The sequence below is a fragment of the Myotis nattereri genome, assembly GCF_964212035.1.
Source record: "Myotis nattereri genome assembly, chromosome: 3".
NCBI classification, from domain to species: domain Eukaryota; kingdom Metazoa; phylum Chordata; class Mammalia; order Chiroptera; family Vespertilionidae; genus Myotis; species Myotis nattereri.
In genome coordinates, this window is record NC_138077.1 from 53,979,813 (window position 1) to 53,998,293 (window position 18,481).

General features: G+C 39.4%; 1 protein-coding gene across 2 annotated transcripts in view; it reads left to right on the forward strand.

Annotated features, from left to right (window-relative positions):
- Positions 1 to 18,481, forward strand: part of DYNLT2B (dynein light chain Tctex-type 2B) — a 46,223-nt gene that overhangs the window by 2,732 nt on the left and 25,010 nt on the right. Inside the window, exons 2-5 of one of the 2 annotated variants that reach the window (XM_081085366.1) lie at positions 717 to 850; positions 3,892 to 3,961; positions 14,634 to 14,697; positions 17,310 to 17,378. In XM_081085366.1, the coding sequence (XP_080941492.1) occupies positions 717 to 850; positions 3,892 to 3,961; positions 14,634 to 14,697; positions 17,310 to 17,357 (316 nt within the window). In that variant the 3' untranslated portion in view covers positions 17,358 to 17,378. Of the gene's footprint in view, positions 1 to 716; positions 851 to 3,891; positions 3,962 to 14,633; positions 14,698 to 17,309; positions 17,585 to 18,481 lie in introns of those variants that run through there. The other variant, XM_081085365.1, reaches the window with a different exon arrangement.

Here is an 18,481-nt window from a genome sequence, read left to right on the forward strand (position 1 = left end):
ACTAGGAGGAAAGTGGTAGGGAACAAGGTCGCAGAGTTTTGTAGGGTAGAGCATATGGGACCTTGCAGATCACAGTTAGGATATCGCTTTTACTCTGATGTAGGAACTGTGTGGGGTGTTTGGCATAGAGGAGTGTCATGATTTGGCACAGAGTTTAACAGGATCAGTCCAGTTGCTGTGTTGAGAACAGGATTTGGGGACAAAGGCAGACACAGAGAGACTGGTTAGGAGGTCATTGTAGTCCAGGCAAGAAGTAATGGTAGCTTGGAGCAAGGTGGTGACGGTTGGTGAGAATGAATTTTAGATTATTTTGAAGGTAGAACTGATAAGATTTGCTTATTAATGGGATACGGGCTGTGAGAGAGAAAAGTAACAAGACTGACACCAAATTTTGTGGCTTCAGCACCTGGAAGACTGGAGGTGACTGCAGGAGGACCTAGTGTGGGGAAAGGAGTCAATGAGAAGCTCAGTGTTGGATGTTTACATTTGCGTTGCCTACTAGACATCCAGATGGAATAGGTGTTGGAATATGTGGTCTGGAGTTCAGGGGAGAGAGAAGACTTATTTTCTTTATTCGTTTTTTTAATTACTTTTATAATAAACAATATGAAAAAGGATGAAATGGTTCTAATGACAGAGAGCTAGAGGATGTTGAGCTGGGAAGGTAAGCTGGGGTTTTGGAGTTACCAATTAGATGTTTAAACCGTCTCGTTCAGGTTCAGACCCTCCGTGGTTAAAGACTGCATCCATGCTGTGCTCAAGGAGGAGCTGGCAACCGCTGAGTACTCTCCAGAAGAAACACCTCTGCTCACAAAGCGCCTATCAGAAACGATTAAAGATAAATTAAAAGGTAAGAATGGTGATCATTAGAAATGACTTGTTCCCTTCAAACATTCAATTTTACCCATCTGTCTCCTTCCCCATCTTTACACAAAGGACATAAGCTGTGGATTCTATTAAAGACACATTTTTCTTTAATGTCTAGTCTCCTCAATTATATGGTAACTTTTTATATGTAGTTTTTTGCAGATGATGGGAAAGAACAAAGATGTGAAATAAGACATTGTATGGAATCACTATCCAGGAAATCCAAATACGCAGAAAACCCAGGAAGTACAGGGGGTCCTTCCCCTGTACTAGTAATTCTTGGCTGTTTTCCCACCAAGATATCAGTTCCTCAGCCTGCCATTCACTACCCTACTCAACCCTCTACTACTGCCAAACTCTACATGTGCAGAGCAAATCTTGTGCTTTACTTACCGTTTTTTATCTTTCTCTCTCTTATTAATAATGTTATACCATCTGGCCCTGGCAGGTGTGGGTCAGTGGTTGAGAGTTTATCTGTGAACTAGGAGGTCATTAGTTTGATTCTGGGTCAAGGCACATTCCCAGGTTGTGGGCCCGATCCCCAGTGTGGGGCGTGCAGGAGGCAGCTAACCAATGATTCTCATCATTGATGTTTCTATCTCTCTCTCTCCCTTTCCCTTCTTCTCTGAAACTAGTAAAAATGTATTTTTTTAAAAAAAATTTTTATACCATCTGAAAAGCCCTCTCTTTTTAGCTATCCTTTTTAAAAAATATCACTCTTTGGAAAGAAGAAATATCTTCGTAATAATAATACATTTTCATTATAATTAACCTGGACTATACAGTAGTGTGCCCTTATTTGGGGGGATATGTTCTAAACTCCTCTTGGATGCTTGAAACCAATGATAGTACCAAACCCTATATATACTATGTTTTTTCCTGTACATACATACTTGCGATAAAGTTTAACTTATAACTCAGGCACTATAAGATTAACATAATAAAATAGAATGATTATATTAGTTAAAAAGGGAAAACTTTGTTCTGTATATTTTGTTACCTTTTACAGAATAATAAAAGAAGGACATGAAAACCATGAAAAAAATAGAATGATTATAACAATATATATTGTAATGAAAGTTACATGAATGTGGTGTCTTTCTCTCAAAACATCTTACTGTGTTGCATTCACCTTTTCATTTAAAGGAAGCACTTTACGGCTTCCCTTTGGCATATCCAAATTGCCAGCATCACTACTCTTGTGCTTTGGGGCTATCATTTAAGTAAAATAAGTCAATTGAATACAAGCACTGCAATACCTATACAGTGGATCTGATAACTGAGACGGCTACTGAGTGACTAAAGGGTGGGTATTGAATACAGAATGTGGACAAAGGAATGATTCAAGGCCTGGGTGGGACAGAATGGGTCAGTGTGCGATTTCTTTTTTTTTTTTTTTAAATATATTTTTATTGATTTTTTTACAGAGAGGAAGGGAGAAAGATAGAGAGCCAGAAACATCGATGAGAGAGAAACATCGATCAGCTGCCTCCTGCACACCTCCCACGGGGGATGTGCCCGCAACCCAGGCACATGCCCTTGACCGGAATCGAACCTGGGACCTTTCAGTCCGCAGGCCGACGCTCTATCCACTGAGCCAAACCGGTTTCGGCAGTGTGCGATTTCATCATGCTATTCAGATGGGTCCACAATTTCAAACTTATGAATTGTGTATTTCTGGAATTTTCCATTTGATATTATCTACTGCAATTGACAGGGAAATTGAAACTGCGGGAAGCAAAACTGCAGATAAGCGGGGACTACTGTATAGACACATTTTTTAAAAAGTATAAAAATTTTAATTACTTAATGGTAAATACTATTTAATATTTTGGTGTCTTAATTTTTTTGAAATGAAAAAAAATAAAAAAGTATAAAAAATATTCTATGTATTTTCATCACCCATATTAATTGTTAGTATATTAGCATTTTCTTTAAATTTTAATGAAAATTCACTGTTAAAATTATTGTTAAAAATACATGCTCATTTGCCCGGTCTGGTGGCTCAGTTGGTTGGAGAGAAAGAAACATCAATGTGAGAAACACTGATGGGTTGCCTCCTGTACACTCCCTGATCTAGAATTGAACCTGCAACTTTTTTTGGTACATGGGACCATGCTCCAACCAATTGAGCAACCTGACCAGGGCCTATGTGCAGTGTTTTTTAAAAAAATAGCTTGGGCTCTAACTTCTTCTGAGATTTTGTTAAGTATCCTTAATTAGGGTTCATGTCCCACGTGGAAGGGCACCTGTTGTGTCCCGGTTGTTTGCCTAATCCTATATAATAAAAAGCTAATATGCAAATCTACTGAACAGCAGAACGACTGGTCATTATGATGCATACTGACCACCAGGGGGCAGATGCTTAACACAGGAGCTTCCCCTGGTGGTCAGTGTGCTCCCACAGTGGGAGCACCACTCAGCCAGAAGCCGGGCTCACAGCAGCAGTGGTGGCGGGAGCCTCTCCTGCCTCTGCGGCAGTGCTAAGGATGTCCGACTGATGGCTTAGGCCCACTCCCCGCCTAAGCCATCAATCAGACATCCCCCGAGGGCTCCCGGATTGCGAGAGGGTGCAGGCCAGGCTGAGGGGAACACCCCCCCCCCCCAAGTGAATGAATTTCGTGCACTGGGCCTCTAGTTTACTATATAATCCTGAAGCTTTTACTTTCATTAAAGAGAGTTAGCTCTGTTTCAACTTTGCCCATTTCACATTGTTGTTGTTGTTACTGTTTCCACTATTCACTGGTCAGAAACCAGGGAAGATAAACATATCCATTCAGCTTTCTTCTCTCCAGATTTGTTATTAGTGAGAATTTTCAGGATTTTGCTTGTATAAAGTTACATACTAAGCTTATAGTTAGGATTTGTCCTCAGGTCTCTCTGACTCCCAAACTTATCATCATACTCAGTAAGTGCTTGTAGACTGAATGCTTATGTTCTTTTCCAGGCAAATTTGCCTTCATTAAGTAATTTTACCATATATTTGCTTACAGATAACATTCTTATTTTTTTCTTTCTTTCTAGCAATGGGATTTGACCGATATAAAATGGTGGTGCAAGTAGTTATTGGAGAACAAAGAGGTGAAGGAGTATTGTGAGTAATTGGTTTTTCCTTCTTTTTAAAAAACATTTTTATTTATTTCAGAGAGGAAGAGATAGAAATATCAATGATGAGAGGGAATCATTGATTGGCTGCCTCCTGCACGTTGGGCTGAGCCCGCAACCCTGGCATGTGCCCTTGACTGGAATTGAACCTGGGGCCCTTAGGTCCACAGGCCAACGCTCTATCCACTGAGCCAAACCAACTAGGGCATTGTTTTTCCTTCTTGATTTCATTCTTATGTTTCTTATGAGGTAGTCATCCTCTTCACAATTCAGTATGATTGTGTTTTGCAAGTGAGAGTAAAGGACAGTATAACAAAATGCAGCTGTGAACCCAAGAGATCTTGGTTCTGAACAGTGAGGTTGACAGTTTGGGTGAGCTTCATTGGGTAATTCACTTTTCATAGTATCTGTAGGCTGATAAGTGCTTTAGGGTTTATGCATATACCAGAGGCCCTGTACACGAATTTGTGCATGGATGGGGTCTGGTCAGCCCACCCCAGTCGGGGCCGATCAGGGCCGGCCGGTTGGGGGGAAGGTCTGCGGGAGGTTGGCCCACCCCCATTGGGCCAGTTGGCCAGCCTCAGTGCGTGTCATAGCGACCGGTCGTTTCGGTCGTTCTGGTGGTCCTGTCACTTAGCTTTTATATATATAGATGTTCCCAAAGAAAGTATGAGACTATGTATATATGTTTCCTCCCATATTCCTTATTTCCCAATTTTTGGTCCTACCATTATTCAAAATAAATTTATTTAAAATTGCCTGAGACCTCCTTATTAGCAAATCTAAAAGCTCTTTCTTAGCTCTTGTGTTTGCCTGGGCTTCTGTTTCTGAAAACTCACTCTGGTTTTATTGGCCTTGACGTCACTTGTCTAACTTGTTTCTCTCTTGTTTTTCTAACTGTTTCTCTTTTCTTCACTGGGTCCTCTTTATTCCCTCTATCCCCAGCTACGAGCTTTCTTCAAGGCTCAGTTCTTATTCTTCTGCTCTTCTATATGCTTCCTCAATGAGCTCATTCATTCTCCTGACCTCAAACTTTCATTTCTGTATGGATGATTTCAAAATATGTATTTCTTGTCTTTTCCCATGCACAAGTGTTAATCTCTTGTTTCCATTTGTAAACAGTGCCTAGTATAGTATCCTATATAATTAAAGGGTAATATGCAAATTGATCCTAATGACAGAACAACTGGGAATGACCGGTCGCTATGATGCGCACTGACCACCAGGGGGCAAACGCTCAATGCAGGAGGGAGCTCTGCTCAGCCACAAGCCAGGCTGATGGCTACATGTGCAGCAGTGGTGGCAAGAGCCCTCTCCCAAGGGCTCCTGGGCTGCCAGAGGGATGTCTGACTGCCAGCTTAGGCCCGATCCCTTGGGGAGCAGGCCTAAGCGGCAGGTGGACATCCCCCAAGGGGTCCTGGACTGCGAAAGGGCACAGGCCGGATTGAGGGATCCACCCCCCCCAACCCCCCCCCCCCCCCCCCCGCGGAGTGCAGGAATTTTTGTGCACTGGGCCTCTAGTTTTGTAAGAAAATGCTAAAATATTTGTTGAATGAATTAAAAAATACCTTGTAGATAATATCACTGAGAATTTTCACTATAGAATGTTAAATTTGAAAGGCACTACAGATATTTTCTAGTTCCCCTATTTTATGATGACACTTATGAGATTCAGCATGATTTGCCCGAAATTACAGATATGGCTGCTGTCAGGGTCACTAATAGAATTCAGACGCCTGACTCCTAGCACAGTACTCTTCACCATGGTGTTCTCTACCATTTGTTCAAAAGGCTTCAGGAGATTTTCTGACCACAGAGAGGCTCAGAAATACTTTACTATTCTGTCACCCCAGATTTAACATGTTAAGAGTTCCAAATTTCCTTTCCTTCCTCTCCTTAAATCAGCATGTCACTTTAACTTCTTTGTCTCTCACAGTATTACCAAGGTCCTACTGACTCAGGCTTCAAACTTTAGAGTCTACTTTTATCTTACGTAGTCATTACTCTCTCCCATTGCATGCACTATAATCTGGATGCCAGGAATACTTAGCAGCAGCCCCTTATCAGCACTCCTGGACTCTGATCTCCCCCCTCCACAATTCATTTTGCATACCACACCAATCTCCCAGGAGTACACCTTACTTTCTCTCCACAGACTCTATATAGAGTTTATTTCAAATCTTGTCAGGTAATAATTCCTTTAAATTGACTTGGTTAAATGTGATCAGGCTGAACTCTAAAGCATGGCATACAAGTCCTCCCTCTACCCCCCTGGTTCTAAAAATCTTATTGTCTAAAATTTCAAACATATGCAAGTGTAGGGACTGAGGAACTCCCATGGACTTATTACTTCGCTTGAAAGGTTATCAACACATACCTATGTTGTTTCATTTATATATCCACTACCCCCTCCAGTTTATTTTGAAGCAAATCCCAGTCATCATACCATTTCATCTGTAAATACAACAGTATATATGTCTAAACTATAAGGACCCTTTTTAAAAAAATATATTTTATTGATTTTTTACAGAGAGGAAGGGAGAGAGATAGAGAGTTAGAAACATCGATGAGAGAGAAACATCGATCAGCTGCCTCCTGCACATCTCCTACTGGGGATATGCCCGCAACCCAGGTACATGCCCTTGACCGGAATCGAACCTGGGACCCTTCAGTCCGCAGGCCGACGCTCTATCCACTGAGCCAAACCGGTTTCGGCAGGACCCTTTTAATATAATAAAATATCACATCTAAATATTGTTAGTCCTTAATATTGTAAAATATTCAATTAGCATTCAGATATCCCCAGTTGTTTCATATATATGTGTGTGTATGAGTGTTTGTCTGTCTGTATATATGTATTTTACAGTTGGTTCAAATTAGTATCCAGGCAAAGTCCACACATTATATTTGGTTGATAATCTCTTAAATTTCTCTTAATATATAACTTCTCTCCCTCTTTTTGCTCTTGCTCTGTCTTTTTTACCTTACCATTTATTTGTTGAAGAAATTGTGTTGTTTGTTTTATAGAGTGTCCTATCTATATTCTGGCATTTTCTGATTGTGGTGCCTGGTATTGTTTACTATGTCTTATATCTCCTCTTTCCTTGTAAATAAGTAGTTAGATGTAGTCTTAATCAGTTGGAGATTTGAGTTTTGGGCAAGAATATTACATAGGTATTTAGTATGCATCCTATTGTATCTCATCAGGAGGCAGAAAATGTCTGGTTGTCCGTTTTTTGTTAAGATTGATCATAGAGTTCAGATGTTGTCAGACAGATCCATCTATTGTAAAGTTCCCTATCAGCTTCACCATTAATAGTTTTAGCAGCTGTCCTAGATCCATTATTCATCAGAGGTTACAAAATAGTGCTCTTCTAATTCTACCATTGTTCTTTATTTATTTGCTGAAATTCTATTAAGAATGACTTTTCTTTCAACTGTTTCATTACAGTGAGGTTTAGCTTGTACAGGGAAGGAGGATAATTTTAATAATATTCAGAATAATGAATTGGTTCCCTAGCATCTTCCAGAGGTTACCAATGAGTCCTCTTTTTTTCTATCTATGAACCCATGGTTTTAAATATATTTGATGTGTTTAAATCCATTGTGGTTATTATCCTTATTGATGTCTAAATTGTCCCATCTTTTGCAATTAGTAGTACCTTCAAGTTAACTCCTGATTCTTTTTATTCCTTTTTAAATAAAACAGAAGGCGTATATCTCTTCTCAAAACATACTACACCAGGTAGCAGACCAAGCATGGAGTGGTGCCTTACTGGGGCCAAGGACGTAGGCTCCTCTGTCTTGTTGCTCTGCTTATTCTCCTTTACATGGTTGAAGATGGCTCAGTACTACTTTACATTCCTTAAGGAAAAGAGATAGAAAGAAATGTACATGCCCTTCCATTTGCAGCACTTTAAAGATATAATTACGCTGTCTTCCAGTTTCCATTGTTTCTGTTGAGATGTCAGCTTTAAGTCTTATTGTTCCTTTGGAGGTGATGTCTTTTTTCTTTCTAGCCACATTAGAATGTTTTCCTCATTGTTTTTTTTTTTTACTCTGGTGTATATGATTTTCTTCTTATTCATTAGCATGGGGTTCTCAGAGCCCATGGAATCTGTGCGCCACTGAATCTTGTTTGTATAAGCTTGGAGAAATTCTTAGTGTGTGGACAGAGCTGACTCCATCTTGAAATGAATCCACCTGCGTAGTTTCTGAGTGAATGATTCCAGACCTTTGACCTCTCTTCCCAGGACTCTGGAATGTGTCCAGAGGTTTCCATCTAGTCACAGAGCTTTCATTACTTCTTCCTCTGCAGCAAGAAGCTCCAGAAGTTACCTCTCTTAGTGCCCTCCAGCACCAGGGTCTGCTGGTGTCTGGCTTCTTTGTCCCCCCGGCCACCCATGCAGTCCTTTTGGAGCATGTAGGTCTGTCTCTGAGTGGGGATGAAAGATGGTGGTCTTGGAGGGGAAAGATGGAGATTTGACTGTTTTGCAGCCAGTCAAGACAAGTGTTTCCTGTAAATTCTCTATTAAAGCCTATTAACTCATAAACTGGACTTTTCAGTCTCATTCTTCGGTCTCTGCCCTTTAGGGCTGCTTTGCCTATATGGTCTTTTTATGGAACAGTTAGCTGTTATCTTTTTAAAAATAAACTTCTTATTTAGGATTGTTTTAGATTTGTAGAAAAGTTGGAGAAATAGTACAGATACTCCACATCTAGTTTCCTCTGTCATTAACATCCTACGTTAGTATAGTAGGATGTTAATGATACATTTGTCACAACTAATGAACCAGTATTGATGCATTATTATTAACTAGAGTCCATACTTAATTCTTTAGTTTTTACCTACTGTCCTTTTTCTGTTCTAGAATCTTATCTAGGATATCACATTTCATGTCTCTTTAGGGTCCTCTTGGCTATGACAGTTACTCAGACTCTCCTTGGTTTTGATGACCTTGACAGTTTTGAAAAGTCCTGGTTAGGTGTTATGTAGAAATTCCCTCAATTGGGATTTGTCCACTTGTGATTATCTAGGTTAATAGGTTCTTGGGAGGAAGATCACAGAGGTAAAGTGCTTTTGTTCATCGTAACATATCATATCAGGGTACATATTATCAACATGACATATTACCATTAATGTTAACCTTGCTCCGTGCCTCAGGGAATGTTTGTCAGGTTTTCCCTGTAAAATTACTCTTTCTTCCCCTTTCATACTATACAAAATCACTATGTGAAGCCCACAGTTATGGAGCAGGGAGCTATGCTCTACCTCCTTGAGGGCAGAGTAGCTACATAAATTATTTGGAAATTTTCAGCACAGATTTGTCTCTTTTTCTTCTATTTCTTTATTCAGTCATTTACTTATTTCAGTATGTACTCATGGATTTTTATACTGTGGATTATAATTCAGCATTACTTAATTTTGTTACTGAAAGTGTTCCAGCTTTGACCATTTGAGCTTTCAGTTGACTCCTGTGTCCCTTTGTCATACGCTACTGTTGTGATTTTTTTTGAGCACTTTCTTGCTTACTTGCACTATAAGATACTCCATAATTATTCATTCCCTCCCTAGCCTAGAATCAGCCACTTCTCCAAGGAGCCCTGGTTCATTTTATTGGAGAATAGCAGTAGAAACTAAGATCTGGGTGCCAGGTGTGGCCATTATCTTTTAAACTAGTGCTTCTGTTCTATTTGCTCTCTGCTCACCCCCACCCCCTTTTTAAAATTGTTTTTTTTAATATATATTTTATTGATTTTTTACAGAGAGGAAGGGAGAGAGATAGAGAGTTAGAAACATCAATGAGAGAGAAACATCGATCAGCTGCCTCCTGCACATCTCCTACGGGGATGTGCCCGCAACCCAGGTACATGCCCTTGACCGGAATCAAACCTGGGACCCTTCAGTCTGCAGGCCGACGCTCCATCCACTGAGCCAAACCGGTTTCGGCTTAAAATTGTTTTTATTGATTTCAGAAAGAAGGAAAATGGAGAGAAGGATAGAAACATCAATGATGAGAGAGAATCATTGATTAGCTGCCTCCTGCATGCCTCCCCTCCCCCTCCCCAGGGATTGAGCCCGCAACCCCGGGCATGTGCCCTTGACCAGAATCAAAATCGGGACCCTTTGTTCCGCCGCAGGCTGACACTCTGTCCATTGAGCCAAACCAGCCAGGGCTGGATATTTTTCTATTGACTTGTCTTTTAGTCGACTAATCTTCTTTTCTGTTGTGTCTAATCTGCTGTTAAAGCCACCTACTGAATTCTTAATTTCAGTTATTGTATTTTTCAGGCCCAGAATTTCCATTTAAATTTTTTTGTACATTCCAGTTTTTTGGTGAAATTCTTTATCTTTAATATATGTTATCTATCCTTCTTCTCTCCTCCCTTTTTACATTTTGGTCATAGCAGTCATTTTCTGCTAACTCTAATACATGGGTCAGGTGTGAGTCTGTTTCCATTGATTTTTTTTTTTCTTGATAATCCTTCATATGGCTCTATCTCTTGGCATGCCTAGTTTGAATCCTGGACATTGTGTTAAAAAACAACAACTTGCAGACCTCCAGATAATATTGTTTTCTTTTAGAGAGGGTTTACATTTCCTTTGCGATTCAGGTAGAGTATGGGCTGCTTACCTTAATCCAATCAGGTACTGAGCTGAGTTGAGGTTTTGTTGCAGTTTTGATAAAGCTCTATCTTCAGTTCTTCTTTCTTCTTATTCTTTTTCTCCTTCCCTGCCTCTGGCCAGACCCCACAATTTCATTTTGTACTGGGTCCTGCAAACTGTGTAGCTGGCCTCGTCACTGACACTCATATGATAGCCAAGCAACCTCAGTAGGACAAGGGTGTCACGGCTGTTACATCTTCTGCTATTATTGCTATTCTGCTATTATTACCACCATCTCCTCTGTGACTTGCACTGGAATAAGCCCTTAGCAATGTCATCCTATTCAGTCCTCGCAACCATTATACAAGGTAGGGCTTGTCCATTGGGTAGTTCTCTAACTTCTTTGGGTTTGTTTTCTCATCTGCGAAACAGATAATGCCCTCTTCACAAGGATATTGTGGGAATTAAGCATCCTTCTTTCTTGAGTGTAGCTCTCCAGGTTTCTCAACCAAGAGCCTGAAGCATTCATTGAACCCCACTCCAGCAAGTACTGACGTTTAGTGCTTGTTTTCTCAGCATAAAACTACTCTTCACTTTAGAGCCCTTTTCCTTGATGCATTAGTTTCCTATTGCTGCTGTAACAAATTACAAACCTGGTATCTTAAAACAGCACATATATATTATTTTACAGTTCTGGAGATCATAAATCAAAATGGGTTTCGCTGAGCTAAAATCAAAGGGTCGGCAGGGCTGTATCCCTCTGGAGGCTCGAGCAGAGAATCCATTCTCTTGCCTATTCCAGCTTATAGAGGCTGCCTGCATCCCTTAGCTCATCAACCTTTCCTCCCTCTGCAAAACCAGCAGCATACCATTCTCAAATCTCTCTCTGGCTCTGACCCACCTGCCTCCCTCTTTCTCTTATAAGGACCCTGTGATAACATTGAGCTCACCTGGGTAATCCATGCCACTCTCCCCATCCAAGATCCTTAGCTTAATCGTATACATGTAAAACCCTTTTAGCCATGTACTAGAACATACCCCTAGGTTCTGGGAGTTAGGTCATAGACCTGTTTGGTGAGAGGATATTACTGTTCCCACCACTCTTAGTTTTCTAGGTCCTGCTTACACAGCTTTAGAATTCAGCACATGTGAGGGGGAACCTACCATGTGATGTTAAAGCTTGGTTCTGCTCTCTCCTTTTTTACAGGGGATCTTGGTCCTTCAAGTCTCCAATTTTCTCTCTCTAGCCCTGTAATTTTATCGCTCTAGTCCAGCTGAGTAGTTGGTCTGTACCTGGACAAACCCATATTCTCAGCCTCTAGCTGTGTGCCTAGAGTTAGCAAATGCCCCAGGGAGAACTCCAGTGCAGCATATCAGTTTACCGCTGCCTCAGCGGGTCACCTCTGTGGAATTTTGGCTTCCCCAGTCCTGTTTGCTACAGCAGCTCTGATTCATTTTATCCAGTTTTTCTAATTGATCTGGGAGGGAGTGCTGAGCTGCTACAAACTGTTACATTGTATTATTTCTAAATCCTTTTGACACAACTTTATGAATATATATATATATACATATATATATATATATATATATATATATATATATATATATTCTTTTTTCTATACTTCAGGGTTTTGGTATGACCCAACTATTTCAGATTTATCTTTTTGTTATTGTTGTCAGTCCTTACCCGAGGATATTTTCTCCATTGGTTTTTAGAGAGAGTGGAAGGGAAGGGGAGAGACAGAGAGAAACATTGATGTAAGAGAGACACATCGATTGATTGGTTGCCTTCCACACACGCCATTATTGGGAAATGGTGTTGAGTCCACAATTTGGAGGCAATGATTGTGTTTTATGCATCTCTGTATCATTTGCACCTAGCACTTTGTTCATACATGATACTCAACAAATATTTGTTAATTTTAAAAAATTGATTTTCAGAGAGAGAGGAAGGGAGAGGGAGAGAGAGAAACATCGATGTGAGAGATGTGAGAGCCACACATTGACTGGCCACTTCCTGCATGCCCCCTATCGGGGATTGAGCGCACAACCTGGGCATGTGCCCTGACTGGGAATTGAACTGGCAACCTTTCCATGCACGGGACAATGCCCAACCAACACCCACACCAGCCAGGGCTAAATTTTTATATTTATGTCTTCACTTATTTCTGCTTCATGAAGTCTTCTTTCGTTTTTCTCTTCTCTAAATTCTCTAAATTTCTGTAGCACTACTACAGATTTAATTCAAATACTGTGCAACTCGGACTTGGAGGCTTGAACTAGATAGATATTACAGTCCCTTTTAAACATAATAACCTATAAGTTAGCACAATTATTCATTATCTTATTCTTTGATGTGTGTTAATTTTTTCACCTAATTGAGAATTGAGGATAGGGCTAGATTTTTCTCTTTCCAAACATATGGTAGTTGCTAAATAAATACTTGATTGGCCAATTAAGTAGATTGACTTTATTTCATATTGTTACTTTTGGAGCTTGGAATCAGAACTTTTTAAATGTGAAAAATATTAGGTTAGGGGGAGCTCTTCTGTGTAAAACTTAAAAAAAAAACTTTCAAAAACAAACCAATATAATACAGTATATTTTTCACTACAGACTTGAAGCTAAATTGCCTCGGTCCAAAGTGAAGCTTTGTCACTTACTATTTGAATGATCTTGGACAAGATTATTTAATTTCTCTGATCCTCAGTTCTCATGTTTATTAAATAGGTATAATAATAATACCTAACACATAAGATTGAGTTAATACATGTAAAGCACTTAGACCAGAGGCTGGCACAAAGTAAGCAGTCAATTGATGTTATTGGTGAATCATTCATATACATTTAATAAAAATGTAAAATACTTATAATTAATTTTTAAACTTAATTTTATATTGTGAACATCTTTTCATGTTCTCGAAGTTACTTTGTAAAAAAATATCTTTTTTTAAATCCTCACCTGAGGATATTTTTTTCCATTTGCTTTTCAGAAAGAATGAAGCGAGGGAGGGAGTGGGAGAGAGAGAAACATCAATCCAGGGCGGGAAATGAAACTGGGAGCTGATGCTCTAACCACTTACCAATACCGGCCAAGGCATCAAAACATATATTTAATGGCTGCATGCAATTTTGTCGCCAAGAAATACCCTAATTTCATTTACCAATCTAATACTACTGGGAACTTAAATTGTTTGCATTTTTTATTGGTTTTTATTTTGACTGACATTTTTTTCCTTACCCCAAAGTTGGAGAGAATGGCCAAATTGAGAATTTAAAGGTAGCATAGGTAATACTGGATGTAGAATTAGTTAGAAGATTGAATTCTAGTTCATAGTTTGCCCCTTTCTTTTCTAGGTTGGAATAAACACTCTGTTTGATCCTTTCCAGACTTACCTTCTCATGTTATTGTAAAGGAATAAGTCTATTTTAGTCATAATTCTTAGGTGTTATTATTTTTTAAAAAATATATGTTATTGATTTTTTACAGAGAGGAAGGGAGAGGGATAGAGAGTTAGAAACATCTGTGAGAGAGAAACATTGATCAGCTGCCTCCTGCACACTCCCTTACCGGGGATGTGCCCGCAACCAAGGTACATGCGCTTGACCGGAATCGAACCTGGGACCCTTCAGTCCACAGGCAGACGCTCTATCCACTGAGCCAAACCGGTTAGGGCAGGTGTTATTTTCTTTAAAAGTCACATACACACAAATATCTTAGCTGAAGTAATCTGTGTAACAGAGCTTCCCACACAGAGTTTCAAAAACTTCAAGGTAGTGACCCCTTTAGTTATTAGGCAGCTAGTCGGAGTCTGAAGCTGCTAGACCCCTGGGCTGGTCACCTCCAACTGCAAGCAACCCTATCTATGAGCCCAGGCCCTTTAGTTTACTCTGCTGTACAAATATGCTTTCCTGTGTGCCAGCCTAAAAAAAGGTTTGGAAGTACTGATCTAAAAGAATGTATCAAGGAAAACTTTTGCTGCTGGCAGATATATGTTTCAGGTCCTTGTTATATTGTTATATTGTTGGTAATTCTCCAATCTTTGACTTTTTAGCATGGCTGCCCGCTGTTTCTGGGATGCTGACACTGACAACTACATTCATGATGTTTTTATGAATGTAAGTCTATTTGGGAACTTTTTCTTTCTTTCAAAGGACATGGGGGCATTCCAGAGGAAATTACTTAATATTTATTGAGATGTGAGCACACTCACATCTGAGACATTTGTCTCAGGCTCCTGGATGAGATGTCTTTACTGTTCTTTTTGTGTGTTACTAAACATAAAACAGAAACCTAGTGTGCTATTTGTAGGCAAGGAGACCTATATGTGTACAGATAACATAACTCTTCACAAGTTTGAATTTGGGAATAGCATATGTTCAGTGCTAATAGCCAAATAGCACTTTGCTAAGCTGCAAAGAAATTTGGATGCCAGGGATTCCATGGGCAAAGGTGATTTTTCTTTCACTAATCAAAACAATTACTTTATCTTAAAGCTATTTCTCAAAACTAGGCAAAAATAAAGAGGAATTTTTCAAAAGAGTTTTTATTTAAACATTGGCATGAGTGTTTCATAAATTTTAATAATATGTTTTATACTTGCTTCCTCTGTCCACATGCTCCCAGGTTGTGAATTCGTAGAGTCAGAATTAAGTATAATAGTGTAGAACAGAAACTGGGTTGAGTAAATTAGGAAAGAGATTCCATTTCCAGCTCTGTGACTTTCTACTTGAATGACTTTAGGTAAGTCATTGGACTTTTATCTGATTGTGTTAGTAACATTAGGAAACTATTCTAGATTTTCCCAAAGACTGGCTGTGGCTTGCCTAAGAATTATTTGAGGAACTTGTTTAACATACAGATGCTGGGGTCCTGCTCAAGTAGATTCTAATCACATAAACTGGGGGTTGGATCAGTGAATCTGAATTTTTAAAAAGTTCCCCACATTGCCCTGGCCAGGTAGCTCAGCTGATTCGATCTCCGGTCGAGGCGCATTTAGGAGGCAATGGATCAATGTTTCTGTTACATTGATTGATGTGTCTCTCTCTCTCTCCCTTCTTCTCTTTCTCTCTCAAATCCATAGCATGGCCTCAGGTGAGGATTAAAAAAAATCTCTAAAATCAATTAACATGTCCTTTGGTAAGGATTTTTTTAAAGAAGTTCCTCACACGGTTGTGCTTACTGCCAGATTTGGAAGCTGCTTGTGTAGTAGTAGATGTTAAGGTACCTTTTAGCTCTGAAACGCTATGGTCCTACCAAAGTTTCATATTATGCTCAACTACCGTAGGGATCAAGGGCTGAACAATGGGAAGTATTATGTAAATCTTCAATTATCAGCTCTCTGGGGGAAGATTTCAAGTTCAGGTGATGGTTTTTCCTGCTTTTTGGAGTTAAACATTTATATTTCCCTGAGTCGCTATACAATGTAATTCATTCATCCAAAAGATAACTCTGAGCTTCTATATTATGTGCCAATCACTGTACTGGAGGTGCTAGGAATAAAAGGCATGGTTATTGCCTATAGAGAGCTATAAACAGTGGTGGCCAGACAATATTCAAATTAACAAATATGTAGTATAAAACTTTAGTTATCAATATTTCCATGATCAGATTTTAGAGCACAGGGTTGGAGGGCCCGGTGTTTAACAATCATTTTTGAGAGCCGGTTTAGGTTGCTGAGTTCGTGTACTGTATGTATCTTTAGTCCAGTTGGTTGAGTGTTAGGTGTCACTTTCAGAGCTTAAAGCACTCTATTGTTTGGGAAGCACCAGTAGAGGATGAGGAAGTGAGAGGCGAGGAAAGCATATGCTTTTGAGCTGACAGTTGCCCCGCAGAGTGGATAGCCCGGCTCAGTCCTGCTGGAGAACTCTGGCTGACACTGCAGAACAGCGCCCTGCAGCCTGGGAGCCACAGACCAGGGCCATGAGCCCCGTTACGAGATCAGTATAAAAACTGAGTGTAAGGGTTTAGAAACTCTTATAAGAATTTGACAAAGTAATTTTATGTCCATTAAATCTAATAATAAAACTTTTAGGCTGTATTTGTATATTTCTTTTTTCATTTTGTTTTCCTCATTATTCATTTTTATTGTATTTTACAAAAGTATCAGTGCATGAGGGATTGAAAATTAGAACAAAAACAAAAACAGGTCCCTCACCTCAGATAGCACTCACCTCACAGTCATCCCACCCCGGGAGCCAGGGAGCTGGGCTAACCAAAGGATTTTGCTTTTGGTTAACAATCAGGTACTTGAGCAGATTTTTTCTCATCACTGCCAAGCTGTAGGTGAGGTTGGTAGGTCAGGAGTTACTGAGGCAGGTGGAGTTCCTATAAGGAATACCTAAAAAGTGTCTTAAAAAGTTTAACTGGGATCTGGAAAGCATTTTAGGATTCTGAGCAAAAAGATGGACAAATGAATTTTCTAAATTAAGAACAAACACCAGAGGCCATTTACCCTTATCCAGGATTTATGACACGGAGCTGTTATTTTTATTATGTGTGATACTATAATATAGTTCTTTGAGATGGGTAATACATTTACTCCAAGAAATTAAAATAATTTCATATATTATTTCTTTGATAAATCAAAAAAATTGGGAATACTTATTTTATGAATATGTATTACATAAAGTTCGTTCATTTTTATTTTATTTCTACATTCAGAAAACCTAACTCTTTACTCATCCTAACATTCTGGGTTTGTGTGTGTGTTTTCTGTTTTGTTTTGTAGGACAGTTTGTTCTGTGTTGTAGCAGCATTTGGCTGTTTCTACTATTGAAAATTTGAAAGCTGGGAAAAGGTATGACTATGAAGAAATATGAACTTTTTTATATTGTTAAATATCTTGACAAAATAAAGAGAACTTGGCAGTTTGGCAACTGAGTCTGTTGAGTTTTAGGACTTACAGTTAATGTTTTGATTTTGTTATGTGTTCTAACTACATTTGTAAAGTAGAGAAAATGTAGGGGGGAAAATCCATAATTAAATTGTTCTACATAACTATTAATATTTGGTAAATTTTCTACCAGTGTTTTTTTATTTGGTGTTTTTTAAAAAAATTATAGTTTTGTAACCGGATTTTTCTTTTTTCTTTTTTTTTGACATTTCTATTATTTTTAATGTGATGAAGCTCAGAGTTCAATGCTTATTACATAGTTAAATGGTGATTGGGTGCTGGGGTCCAGCCCCAGCAGGTCCAGGGGTCCCCAAAGGTGTGGACGGAGTTGGCGAAGAAGGAATGACATGGAGACAGCGTTCAGTTGATCAGCAGCCTAGCCAGGATCTCTAGCCAAGTTCTGGTCAGGATCTCCAGCGAAGTTCTGTAGCCATGTTCTCTCGCTAGGTTCTCCAGCCAGTTTCGGTCGCCAGGTTCTGTCCAGGTTCTGTTGCCATGTTTTCTCGCTAGGTTTTGTGTCTAGGTTCTGTCCAGGTTCTCCAGCCAGGTTCAGTCACCAGGTTCTAGTCAGGTTCTCTTGCCATGTTCTATCCAGGTTCTGTAGCCAGGTTCTGTCTCTAGGTTCTTCAGCCAGGTTCTCTCGCTAGGTTCTGTCTCTGGTTCTGTGTCTGTAACCAGATTTTTCACTTCTCATATCACATGTAGTTTTTGTCATTTTATTTGCATTATGATTTTCATAAGCATAATAGTTGCATTTATTCCATTAGGTTATACCAGTGGTCGGCAAACTTATTAGTCAACAGAGACAAATATCAACAGTACAACGATTGAAATTTCTTTTGAGAGCCAAATTTTTTAAACTTAAACTATATAGGTAGGTACATTGTTATTAACTTTTTTTTTAAATTAAATCTTTATTGTTCAGATTATTACATTTGTTCCTCTTTTTTCCCCCCCATAACTCCCCTCCTTCCAGTTCCCACCCCACCCTCCGCCCTCACTCCCCA